Source organism: Panicum hallii, chromosome 6 (assembly GCF_002211085.1).
Source record: "Panicum hallii strain FIL2 chromosome 6, PHallii_v3.1, whole genome shotgun sequence".
NCBI lineage: Eukaryota > Viridiplantae > Streptophyta > Magnoliopsida > Poales > Poaceae > Panicum > Panicum hallii.
In genome coordinates this window covers 832,383-844,206 of record NC_038047.1, presented here as the reverse complement: position 1 = coordinate 844,206, position 11,824 = coordinate 832,383, and the positions used below count along the sequence as shown (strand labels likewise).

The 11,824-nt window shown below is 53.0% G+C and overlaps 2 protein-coding genes across 2 annotated transcripts; both read left to right on the top strand.

The window, feature by feature from the left end:
• Positions 1–448: 448 nt before the first annotated feature.
• LOC112896800 lies at positions 449–5,436 on the top strand. The gene is made up of 6 exons (XM_025964931.1): positions 449–482; positions 537–562; positions 700–1,512; positions 1,631–1,783; positions 1,901–2,179; positions 4,927–5,436. The coding sequence occupies exons 1-6, from the start codon at positions 449–451 to the stop codon at positions 5,059–5,061; spliced, it is 1,440 nt and encodes a 479-aa protein (XP_025820716.1). The 3' UTR covers positions 5,062–5,436.
• LOC112897114 lies at positions 3,150–4,948 on the top strand. The gene is made up of 5 exons (XM_025965312.1): positions 3,150–3,309; positions 3,447–4,259; positions 4,378–4,530; positions 4,648–4,776; positions 4,857–4,948. The coding sequence occupies exons 1-5, from the start codon at positions 3,196–3,198 to the stop codon at positions 4,872–4,874; spliced, it is 1,227 nt and encodes a 408-aa protein (XP_025821097.1). The 5' UTR covers positions 3,150–3,195; the 3' UTR covers positions 4,875–4,948.
• Positions 5,437–11,824: the final 6,388 nt, after the last annotated feature.

The window sequence follows — 11,824 nt, the reverse complement described above, 5'->3', positions numbered from 1 at the left end:
TGGGCTAGTTATGGTGATTTGATGCAGATTATGATTATATCCAACATGGCTCAAATCTCACTACTGTTCAGTTCCAAACGGGCTGGTTTCTTGGATGAGGTAAGAAGGGCCCTTTTTTTTCTTTTAGAAAGAGTGAAATGGGCTAAGATGGGCTATGTGGGCTATTGGTTCTTTGCAGGCCATGGGCACATGATGCCTTTCAGCCCATGGGGCACAAGTTGCAACAGAAAATTTTGGAGCTAAGTCCTCCGTTCCGTTCCGTAGCAGAGTCGAGCTGCGGCGAGGCGGCGCCAGCGCGGACGCGACGCCTTGTCGCATTCCAATCCATGTTGAGTTCAAAACGGAGCGCCGCGCATATCTACAGGACGGAGGAGCCGAGATCTCAAGGCCGGAGGTGAAACGGCAGAACCGACGCATCGTCGTCTACTCGTACTGTCAGCAGAGCACCATGGGGATGCAGTGCGAGCAAACCCTAGACCGGAGTGAGCCTCGAGCATCCTGTCAATGAGATGGTGACGGCGATTCCCGACATGAAGAAACATGGATCCCCTACCTTCCTGAGGTATGGCAGCAAACGATTCTGAGCAGATTGAAATCTTAGTTTCATGTTGCAATCAATCATGCGAGACGATGTTCTACTGTTTGGCTGGCTCTAATAAAGTTGAAACTTTATCCTATACTATATGCTTGTGCGTGCAGGACATCTGGCGCCACATACATTCTTTGATGCCAATGGACGCCGCAGCTCGTGCTGCCTGTCTTTCTCGCACCTTTCTGAATTCCTGGAGATGTTATCCCAGGCTCGATCTGGATCCGGGTACGCTTTGCTCCAAGAAGACAGATGAAAGGCATTTCAGGTGTAGAGTTGACAGTATTCTGAGGAACCACTCAGGCATTGGCCTCAAGATATTGAAGCTTAACTTATGGCTTAGAAAGAGTTACTTTCCTTACCTGGACAGTTGGCTCCAAGCTGCTGTCACACCAGGGATTGAAGAGCTCACACTTTGGCTGTGTGAAGAGTACAACTTCCCATGCTCAGTTTTATCTGATGGGGTTAGAGATTCAGTTCGGTCTCTTCAACTTATCTTTTGCACCTTCCGTCCCAAGTCTGAACTTGGCCTTTTGAGAAGCCTAACAAGACTGAGCCTATGTTACGTGCGTATCACAGGGGAGGAATTGGAGTGCCTTCTTTCCAACTCCCTTGCTTTGGAGCACTTGGACATTGATCGTTGCAAGGAGATAGTTTTGCTTAAGATACCATCCGTCCTGCAGCAGCTCAGCTACCTGGAGGTTCGTGGGCTTGAGAATCTGCAAGTTGTAGAGAATAACGCACCAAATCTCTCCAGATTTTTCCTTGGAGGAGTAGAAAAAGTTAAAAAACTCTCTCTTGGAGGACAAAAGACGATGAAGGTCTTTACCTTGTGCCGTAGGAACGCCGTTAGCTATGCCCTTGCTGAGCTCCCGTCCATCATGCCAAATCTTGAGTCTCTTTATTTATGTTCGACCTCTGAGGTATTTACTGCAGAGTAGCGATTGATTGATCCATAAGACAGACATTAGTCATATATACCTTGCTGTATGTGCTGGTTTGTATAGTTAATCTGAACATGACATTTTGTTGTGCATGCAGGTTCATACGCCACCAATGCTGCCCACCAAATTCCTCAACCTCAAGTACCTGTTCATTCAGATCTGTGGAGGGACCATTTCCCAACCCTACGATTACTTTTCTCTGGTTTCTTTCTTGGATGCATCTCCTTCCTTGGAGACTTGGTGCCTGAATGTAGGGCCGCCCTATCCATCCTCTGATTCCTGCAAATTACTAAGATGTACAGTATCTTGGTCCTCAATTGGACGCGTCCATTGATTCAGTTTCCTGGTTTATTTCGTACGTCTTCAGGTACATCAAGATCGTCGGGAGCATGAGTCGGTCTTTGGAGGAGGTTCTGCTTTACATTTGAGGCAGCTGCCTGAACACCTCAAGTTGAAGAGTGTGGAGATCACAGGGTTCAGATCTGCAAAGACCTTGGTTGAGCTAACATGTTGCATCGTCAAGAGTGCGGTCTCACTGGAGCGACTTACATTGAGCACCTTCGATGGTTATGGCAGGTGTTTAGGGGAAAATAACAGGGATTGCCGGGATTTTATGTGCGGTCCCATTAGCAAGGCTGAGCTCGAGGAAGCCTCCAGAGCACCGTGTGCCGCTACTTCATCCAGACGCTTGACGACCATATGCTCTCACCTGACGCCCAGGAGAAGTTGGTTCGGGAGTACCCGCCGGATGGCATCTTCAAGATAAAGGGCGGCGACCACTGCCCCTTCTTCTCTAAGCCGCAGTCCCTCAACAAGATCTTGCTGGAGATTGCACAGATCCAAGCCCCAGCCGCGCTGCTCCCGGGCAAAGCAAGTTCGGAGGAGCCCGTGGCGGAGGAATCATGACTGCATGTATGTAGTGTACATGGAAAATGAGTAGCACATAGGTTGCAAAAGTGAGGTGCGGGGGTTAATTGAAATCAGTTTGTCGGATAAGAATGTAGGGAGATAAAAGTGTTGTTTTCTTCTGTGATCAAGTATAGAGGATGTGAGATTGTCAGATAGTTTTCTTTTACCTTGTGAATCAAATATGAAGCCAAAACAACATATCTTACTGTTTTCCTGAGCAATGATGAGTAGGTAAAGTCCTGTGGAGGCGTTTAGTTTCACAGAATATATTTGTGCAAAGCATCCTGAGCTCTGGGTTCACAACCTGGGCTAGTTATGGTGATTTGATGCAGATTATGATTATATCCAACATGGCTCAAATCTCACTACTGTTCAGTTCCAAACGGGCTGGTTTCTTGGATGAGGTAAGAAGGGCCCTTTTGTTTCTTTTAGAAAGAGTGAAATGGGCTAAGATGGGCTATGTGGGCTATTGGTTCTTTGCAGGCCATGGGCACATGATGCCTTTCAGCCCATGGGGCACAAGTTGCAACAGAAAATTTTGGAGCTAAGGCCTCCGTTCCGTTCCGTAGCAGAGTCGAGCTGCGGCGAGGCGGCGCCAGCGCGGACGCGACGCCTTGTCGGATTCCAATCCATGTTGAGTTCAAAACGGAGCGCCGCGCATATCTACAGGACGGAGGAGCCGAGATCTCAAGGCCGGAGGTGAAACGGCAGAACCGACGCATCGTCGTCTACTCGTACTGTCAGCAGAGCACCATGGGGATGCAGTGCGAGCAAACCCTAGACCGGAGTGAGCCTCGAGCATCCTGTCAACGAGATGGTGACGGCGATTCCCGACATGAAGAAACATGGATCCCCTACCTTCCTGAGGTATGGCAGCAAACGATTCTGAGCAGATTGAAATCTTAGATTCATGTTGCAATCAATCATGCGAGACGATGTTCTACTGTTTGGCTGGCTCTAATAAAGTTGAAACTTTATCCTATACTATATGCTTGTGCGTGCAGGACATCTGGCGCCACATACATTCTTTGATGCCAATGGACGCCGCTGCTCGTGCTGCCTGTCTTTCTCGCACCTTTCTGAATTCCTGGAGATGTTATCCCAGGCTCGATCTGGATCCGGGTACGCTTTGCTCCAAGAAGACAGATGAAAGGCATTTCAGGTGTAGAGTTGACAGTATTCTGAGGAACCACTCAGGCATTGGCCTCAAGATATTGAAGCTTAACTTATGGCTTAGAAAGAGTTACTTTCCTTACCTGGACAGTTGGCTCCAAGCTGCTGTCACACCAGGGATTGAAGAGCTCACACTTTGGCTGTGTGAAGAGTACAACTTCCCATGCTCAGTTTTATCTGATGGGGTTAGAGATTCAGTTCGGTCTCTTCAACTTATCTTTTGCACCTTCCGTCCCAAGTCTGAACTTGGCCTTTTGAGAAGCCTAACAAGACTGAGCCTATGTTACGTGCGTATCACAGGGGAGGAATTGGAGTGCCTTCTTTCCAACTCCCTTGCTTTGGAGCACTTGGACATTGATCGTTGCAAGGAGATAGTTTTGCTTAAGATACCATCCGTCCTGCAGCAGCTCAGCTACCTGGAGGTTCGTGGGCTTGAGAATCTGCAAGTTGTAGAGAATAACGCACCAAATCTCTCCAGATTTTTCCTTGGAGGAGTAGAAAAAGTTAAAAAACTCTCTCTTGGAGGACAAAAGATGATGAAGGTCTTTACCTTGTGCCGTAGGAGCGCCGTTAGCTATGCCCTTGCTGAGCTCCCGTCCATCATGCCAAATCTTGAGTCTCTTTATTTATGTTCGACCTCTGAGGTATTTACTGCAGAGTAGCGATTGATTGATCCATAAGACAGACATTAGTCATATATACCTTGCTGTATGTGCTGGTTTGTATAGTTAATCTGAACATGACATTTTGTTGTGCATGCAGGTTCATACGCCACCAATGCCGCCCACCAAATTCCTCAACCTCAAGTACCTGTTCATTCAGATCTGTGGAGGGACCATTTCCCAACCCTACGATTACTTTTCTCTGGTTTCTTTCTTGGATGCATCTCCTTCCTTGGAGACTTGGTGCCTGAATGTAGGGCCGCCCTATCCATCCTCTGATTCCTGCAAATTACTAAGATGTACAGTATCTTGGTCCTCAATTGGACGCGTCCATTGATTCAGTTTCCTGGTTTATTTCGTACGTCTTCAGGTACATCAAGATCGTCGGGAGCATGAGTCGGTCTTTGGAGGAGGTTCTGCTTTACATTTGAGGCAGCTGCCTGAACACCTCAAGTTGAAGAGTGTGGAGATCACAGGGTTCAGATCTGCAAAGATCTTGGTTGAGCTAACTTGTTGCATCGTCAAGAGTGCGGTCTCACTGGAGCGACTTACATTGAGCACCTTCGATGGTTATGGCAGGTGTTTAGGGGAAAATAACAGGGATTGCCGGGATTTTATGTGCGGTCCCATTAGCAAGGCTGAGCTCGAGGAAGCCTCCAGAGCAGTGGTGGCAATAACTAGTTACATTGAGGATCTAGTCCCGCCTACTGCTAAGCTGACTGTTCTGGAGCCTTGCCCTTGCCCGCGGTGTCGTCGTTCCACTCCGGTCTCCAGTGCACGATGAGATCTCAGCAAGTTGCAGCTAATGGAGGGTGGAAGGGATTGTTCGGTTTGAAGGGGATTGAAGGGAATTGGAGCGGGTTGGGAGGGATTAAATCCCCCTCAATCCTCTTGTGGAGGGGCCATGTGTAAGAATTTTAATCTGATCTTAATGAAACATGCTTTAGTCTTAGACTATTAGGCACTATCATGCTTTGTTTCTTGATGAATCATGCTTTGTTTAGTCAAAAGTGTTTGTGTTTTTTGAGCCGATGTGTATTTAACCTGCTCAGCAAACGATTTTGTCGAGGCAGCTTGTTTTCAATTTGCCGAAGGCTGTTGACAAGGAACTTTAAATGTTAGATGGAGCAAATGCTAATTTCTCTGCTGATCTGCATCACTCTTATGTTCACTTCTCTAAACTGTTGTAGTTAAGATTGAATAAATTCTTTTACATCAAGTTTGGTTGTTCTTCAGAAACTGGAGTTCAATCTTGTGCTTGTCCTCTTGTTACATGGATAGCTGGGTCGGCACAGATTGGGCCACGTCGCTTCGATTTATTGGCCGTTCGTTTCAGTGCTCGGTTAATCGGGCCGTTGCCCGTTGGTCTAGGCGTCCGGCTCTAGCTTTCTCCTGATCCTTCGCGAGCAGCTCGGCTCCTCTATCTATTGTTCCTCGTACTTGAATCACCGAATGCTCATAATAATAATAAAAAAAAGAATCACTGAATGCTCACAAAGTCACGACAGAAGCAGGGGCCAAAGCTTGGCTCACTCTTCCTCCGCCTGTCGCCGTTTCCCTCACCATTGCAGCCATCGATGGGCTCCCACACTCTCCGGCCGACCTGACCCTCCCGCTAGTACTCGCCCGTCTCCACCGGCCAGAATTTCCTATGGCACCGCACCTCCGTCTCCTCGCTCCGCTTCACCGGCACCATGGGGCCAACCTTGTGTCCCTTTCCCATGTCCCTGATAATGATGTTGGCAGCCTCGCCATCCTTCTACATGGGGGCAGGCAGAACCGTCGGGATTGTTTGATTAATTGATTATAATACTTTGGTTCCAAGGCATGCCTGGGTCTTTCCTCCCTGCCGCAGCCAGAAACAAGGCATTTGGACGAAACAATACTGTGATCCTTTTGTCTCATTTGCTTTGATTCCAATGCCATAGTCCTTGATTATCTTGCAGCACCTTGATTAATGATGACCTCGGCCAATTGTTTTGCTACCAGAACAGTCAACTAAAATGTCTTACATGTGTTTGATGAAATGTGCGCAAGGAGCATCCACTATTATGCCCATGGCTGCCAAAGGTATATTCAAGTTATTGAAGGTCTGATAATATCATTACATCACTCAAGGTCTCAAGTGCAGAACAAGCGGCCAAATCTGCAAATAGATGATGACAAGACGAGACAGTACTCAGCAAGGCAGCTCAAGGTAGTGCTCTGTGTCAAGAAGTTCATCAGGTATTGTGTTTTGTGCTGCCGTACAGCACGCCGGAAAGCTCCGCATCACACCTGCCGGCCTCCTGCACAGTGGGTGGGTTGGGGGGGATGCTTGCAGTAGCCAAACCTCTCAGTCCACCAGCAGCAAGGGCATCCACCCTAGGCGGGTCGTGACGCTGCAACTGCGCCGTACCCTGACCCGGCGCCCGCCTCGCAACACACCCGGTGCGTGGCCGGCTCATGCCCAACTACGACGCGCGCAGCGTCATCCACTTGCGGCAACTGGCTCGCCGCGGATGTGGCTGATGCCCACCAGCCCGAGGGGGAGCACGAGTTGGTGCCCCTTAGGCGTCGCGGCCGACCGTGCAATAAGGACGGCACCCGGAGCCCCCGTCTGGACGGCTCGGGCCCACGGGCCTTCGGTCATCGCATCTAGAAATCACCATTCCCGCTGCGCTTTCGACCGTTCACTAACATCACCAAATACACTGGGGAGACAAACCCCGATGTATGGCTAGAAGACTTCCGGCTCGCTTGTTAGGCCGAAGAAGCGAACGATGATTATTTCATCATCCAGTACCTCCCCATCTGTGTCGGGGAGTTTGTTCCAGTACCTCCCTGGTTGTAGATACGCACATCAACTTCCCGATCGAGAGGACTACGGAGAAGAGCTCGAGGAGATAACCTCCATATCTCTCGTAGAACAGGCTCCTGTTGGCCGGGCCCACCTGTCGGGGCCCGGCTCAGTGTAAGCACTCCCCTTGGACTATAAAAGGGAGAGGGCACTCGTTAGAAGACACGGTCAGACACACGAGCACAAGTCCAAGCTAAGTTCCATCCAGGGCTTACATAGTCAATATGACACCAAAGTGGACGTAGAGTATTACGCTCCGGCGGCCCGAACCACTCTAAATCCTTGCGTCCTTCCTGTGTTTATCCGTTCACCGATCAAGCGCTCCTAAGTCTCCTCCAAACCCATCCTTAACTAGGATTAGGCGGGTGCCTTCCGCCACCCGGTTGGAGATATCCTCCGACATTTGGCACGCCAGGTAGGGGGCTTAGGTTTGGTGTGCGCTAGGTCGAAGCTCAAGGCCGCGATGGCACAGGAAAATGGTCATCACGACCTCCTGATTGGAGAAGAAGTGGCGTCCACGACGCCACACGCTTCGCGCCGTCCCACCTCCAGGGCGGCTCCGCGTGCTGCTCCACAGTGTGCAGCGGAGCGGGCCTCTATGGCCCAATCGATGCCCACACCGAGCGGGCCCCTCATGGCAACCAGGGAGTTGCTCCGTAACCCTCCTGGTGAGGCGGCGTTGCCAGACGCGCACAGGCAGTGGCGTGACAACGTCGACCGCCTCCTCAACCTGGCACAGGCTTCCCCAGGATCAGCGGGGGGATCTGTGTCCAGGCTGCGCCGTCGTTAGGGCGGCGCATCCGGTTCGGTGCACTCACCATCAGTGAGGAGTGCACGGACCGAAGACCTCCGGGCAGAGCTCAACCGCAGACATGCGAGAGAGGACGCCAGGATCTCCATCGAGCGAGCGCGCAACCGACGGCTCAACATTGAGGGTTGGGTTCTTGCGCTCGAGCTCGATGCGGCTGCGGCCAGGCCGCAGGAACCCGCTCAGGCACCGGTGTTGGGTGTGGGCTGCGCAGCGCTCGCAGACCACCTTCGCGTGGTAGCCTGGCCGTCCAAGTTTCGGCCTCACCTGCCGGAAAAGTATGATGGGTCCTCCAACCCGTCAGAATTCTTGCAGGTCTACATCACCGCCATCACGGCGGCTGGAGGTAACGAAGCCGTCATGGCAAGTTACTTTCATGTAGCCTTGACCGGGCCGGCCCGGACTTGGCTCATGAACCTCACCCTAGGGACCATCCAGTCCTGGGGAGAGCTCTGTGCACAGTTCACGGCGAACTTCGCCAGTGCGTACCAGCAGCACGGTGTGGAGGCCCACCTCCACGCCGTGAGGCAACAGCCCGGAGAAACTCTCCGGACCTTCATCTCCCGCTTCGCCAAGGTACGTGGAACCATACCACGAATCTCCGATACATCTATCATCACGGCTTTCCGCCAGGGGGTCCGAGATGAGAAGATGCTAGAGAAGCTAGCGACCCACCAGGTGGAGACCGTCACCACCTTGTTCGCTTTGGCGGACAAATGTGCCAGGGCTGCAGAGGGCCATGCATGGCACTCTGCAACCCAAGCAGGACCTGCTCAGACGAGTGGGCCCAGTGTCGCTGCTCCTGGCAGTGGCAAGAAGAAGAATAAGAAGAACCGTGGCTTTGACAAGTCACGGATCGGGGGTCCGGCCGTTGCAGCTGCGACGATCGGGGGCCAGAACTCCCGTGGCAAGCGTCCACGGCAACAGCGCACCGACCCCGGGTCGTGCCCTGTCCATCCTGGGGCTCGCCACAGCGCCACTGAGTGCCGCGAGATCCAGAAGCTCGTGGAGCGCCTCAGCAAGAGGCGTGACCAAGCCTCAAGGGAAGGCACCTCCCCCCCACGGCGGTCCGGCAAGGAGAAGGTCTCCGACGCCGACGCGGCCGTGACGGAGAGGGAATTGGGGTATCAAATCCCCAACAAAGACCTCAAGGGTCTCTTCCACCAGTCCGACTCCGAGTCCGGGGGTGATGAGCGCCGCAAGAAGATGTACGTCATGTACGGCGGCAGCTCGGACCTCATCTCCCGGCGGGACGTCAAAACCCTTCGTCAAGAGGTCCTCTCGGTGAAGCCGGCGACGCCAAAGGCGGCGCCCCATCAGCGGTGGAAGAACATCACCATCTCCTTTGGGCCGTCGGATTGCCCGGAGAACATGGCGAGCGCTGGTGTGCTGCCGCTCGTCACGGCGCCCACCATCGCCAACGTCCGCCTCCACCACGTGCTGACCGACGGAGGTGCAGGCCTCAGCGTCATCAGCTATGCAGCATTTAAGCACCTGCAGATCCCGGAGTCCAAGCTGACTCCTTCGCGCCCATTCTCTGGAGTGGGCCCGGACCCAGTGTACCCGGTGGGGACCATCTTCCTACCGGTTACATTTAGGACGGAGGTCAATTTCCGTACCGAGAACGTGTAGTTCGAGGTAGCGGAAGTTAATCTCCCCTTCAATGCCATCATTGGCAGACCGGCCTTGTACCGGTTCATGGCCATTGCCCATTACGGGTATCTGGTCCTGAAGATGCCTTCTCCGGCAGGCGTCCTCACCGTCCAGAGTGACCGGGCCGCTGCTGTTGTGGCGGTCGAAAAGCTCCATGCGCTGGCAACAGGGCTTGCCCCTGCAGCTGGCGCCCAGGGGTCCGACCCCTCCACCTCGCGTGCCAAGGCTCTGGCCAAGGCACCCAAGGTCCGTCCGTCCGATACGGACGATGTTCCCATGAAGACCGTCCAGGTCGGAGCGGAGGCCTCCCAGACCACCCGCATTGGTGGCAATCTGGGAGAGAAATAGGAAAGTGCGCTCATCACCTTCCTCCAGGCAAATGTTGACGTATTCGCCTGGGAACCGTCACAGATGCCCGGGATCCCTAGGGAGGTGATTGAGCATCATCTGAAGATCCACCCCGACGCCAGGCCGGTCCGGCAGAAGCCACGCAAGCAGTCCATCGAGCGGCAAAACTTCATCCGTTAAGAGGTCCGCAAATTGCTACAGGCTGGCTTCATCGAGGAGGTCTACCACCCAGTGTGGTTGGCCAACCCTGTCGTGGTCCCGAAGGCAAACGGGAAGCTTCGGATGTGCATCGACTACACCAATCTTAATAAGGCATGTCCAAAAGACCCTTATCCACTTCCGTGTATAGATCAAATTGTAGACTCCACCTCCGGGTGTGATTTGCTATCCTTCATAGATGCCTATTCTGGTTTTCACCAAATCAAAATGGCTAGTGATGATAGGAAGCACACAGCTTTTGTAACAGTGGATGGTCTTTATTGTTATATAGTGATGCCTTATGGATTGCTTAATGCTCTACCTACCTTTGCTCGTGCAATGAACATCACTTTAAGTGATTTGGTTAGAGGTATAGTTGAGGTGTATGTTGATGACATCGTTGTCAAGACTAGAGAGTCAAATTCCCTCTTAGAAAATTTAGCTCAAGTCTTCGACAAGCTACGAGCGACCTCCACCAAGCTTAACCCCGAGAAATGCGTCTTCGGCGTATCAGCGGGGAAGCTCCTTGGTTTCTTGGTCTCCCATCGAGGGATCGAGGCCAATCCGGATAAGGTCCGGGCGATTGAGGCAATGAGGCCCCCTGTGCGCCTCAAGGATGTACAGAGGTTAACGGGGTCCCTTGCAGCCCTCAGCCGTTTCATTTCAAGGCTGGCGGAGAGGGCACTCCCCTTCTTCAAGTTGATGAGGGGGTCCGGTCCATTCACATGGACTGAAGAGGCAGAACATGCCTTCCAGGAGATGAAGCAGTACCTCACCTCCTTGCCGGTCCTGGTTGCACCGGACCCAGGAGAGACACTGTTTCTTTATCTTGCAGCGACGACTGAAGTGATCAGCATGGTGCTGGTCACTGAGAGGTCCGAGCATCTCCCGCAGGGGGCCCCCGTGGACCCTCCTGCAGGAGAGGGAGGTCCGGCCTCCACCACTCCAACAACCGACCCTACTTTGGAGGGTCCGGCCGGGTCCCGACCCGGGGAGACACCAAGTGACCTGGGGACCGGCGAGTCCCCGCCTCAAGCAGCAGGACCCAATCCGCCTGGCAGAGTCAGGACCGTCCAGAAGCCGGTCTACTATGTCAGTGAGGTCCTTCATGAAGCCAAGGCCAGGTATCCTGAGACGCATAAACTCCTTTATGCTATTCTCGTTGCGTCCAGGAAACTCCGCCACTACTTCCAGGCCCACAAGATTTTGGTGGTGACCTCCTATCCTTTGAGGGCCATCCTTCACAACTCCAACACCACAGGCAATATCGCCAAGTGGGCAGCTGAGCTCGCTGGATTTCAAGTCGACTTCCAGCCGCGCCACGCCGTCAAGAGTCAGGTCCTTGCTGACTTCGTGGCGGAGTGGACACCAGCACCAAGCGTCCCAGGGGGTCCGGACCATGGGTCAGACCCACCACGCCTGGAGGTCAGGGCTCCGGTGTTCACCAGACCCCACTGGACCCTCTTCTTTGACGGGTCCGCCGCAGCAAGAGGGCGGGGGCCGGCGTGGTCCTCATCGACCCACGTGGCGAGCAATTGAAGTACATGGTGCACCTCGATTTTGAGGCCACCAACAACATGGCGGAGTATGAGGCCTTAATCTTTGGGCTCACGGCGGCTCTGTCCCTAAGGGTCTGGGAGCTCCTGGTCAAAGGGGACTCCCAACTCGTCATCAGGCAAGTCTGGGGGGAGTGTTGCTGCA

What these genes read in the sequence shown, in the direction of transcription:
- LOC112897114 (XM_025965312.1), top strand. Translation starts at nt 3,196, where the DNA reads ATGGGGATGCAGTGCGAGCAAACCCTAGACCGGAGTGAGCCTCGAGCA. An exon ending in GGATCCCCTACCTTCCTGAG is followed by an intron (nt 3,310 to 3,446) that starts GTATGGCAGCAA and finishes TTGTGCGTGCAG; the next exon opens with GACATCTGGCGCCACATACA. An exon ending in TGGAGACTTGGTGCCTGAAT is followed by an intron (nt 4,531 to 4,647) that starts GTAGGGCCGCCC and finishes GTACGTCTTCAG; the next exon opens with GTACATCAAGATCGTCGGGA.
- LOC112896800 (XM_025964931.1), top strand. Translation starts at nt 449, where the DNA reads ATGGGGATGCAGTGCGAGCAAACCCTAGACCGGA. An exon ending in GGATCCCCTACCTTCCTGAG is followed by an intron (nt 563 to 699) that starts GTATGGCAGCAA and finishes TTGTGCGTGCAG; the next exon opens with GACATCTGGCGCCACATACA. An exon ending in TTAGCAAGGCTGAGCTCGAG is followed by an intron (nt 2,180 to 4,926) that starts GAAGCCTCCAGA and finishes GCTGAGCTCGAG; the next exon opens with GAAGCCTCCAGAGCAGTGGT.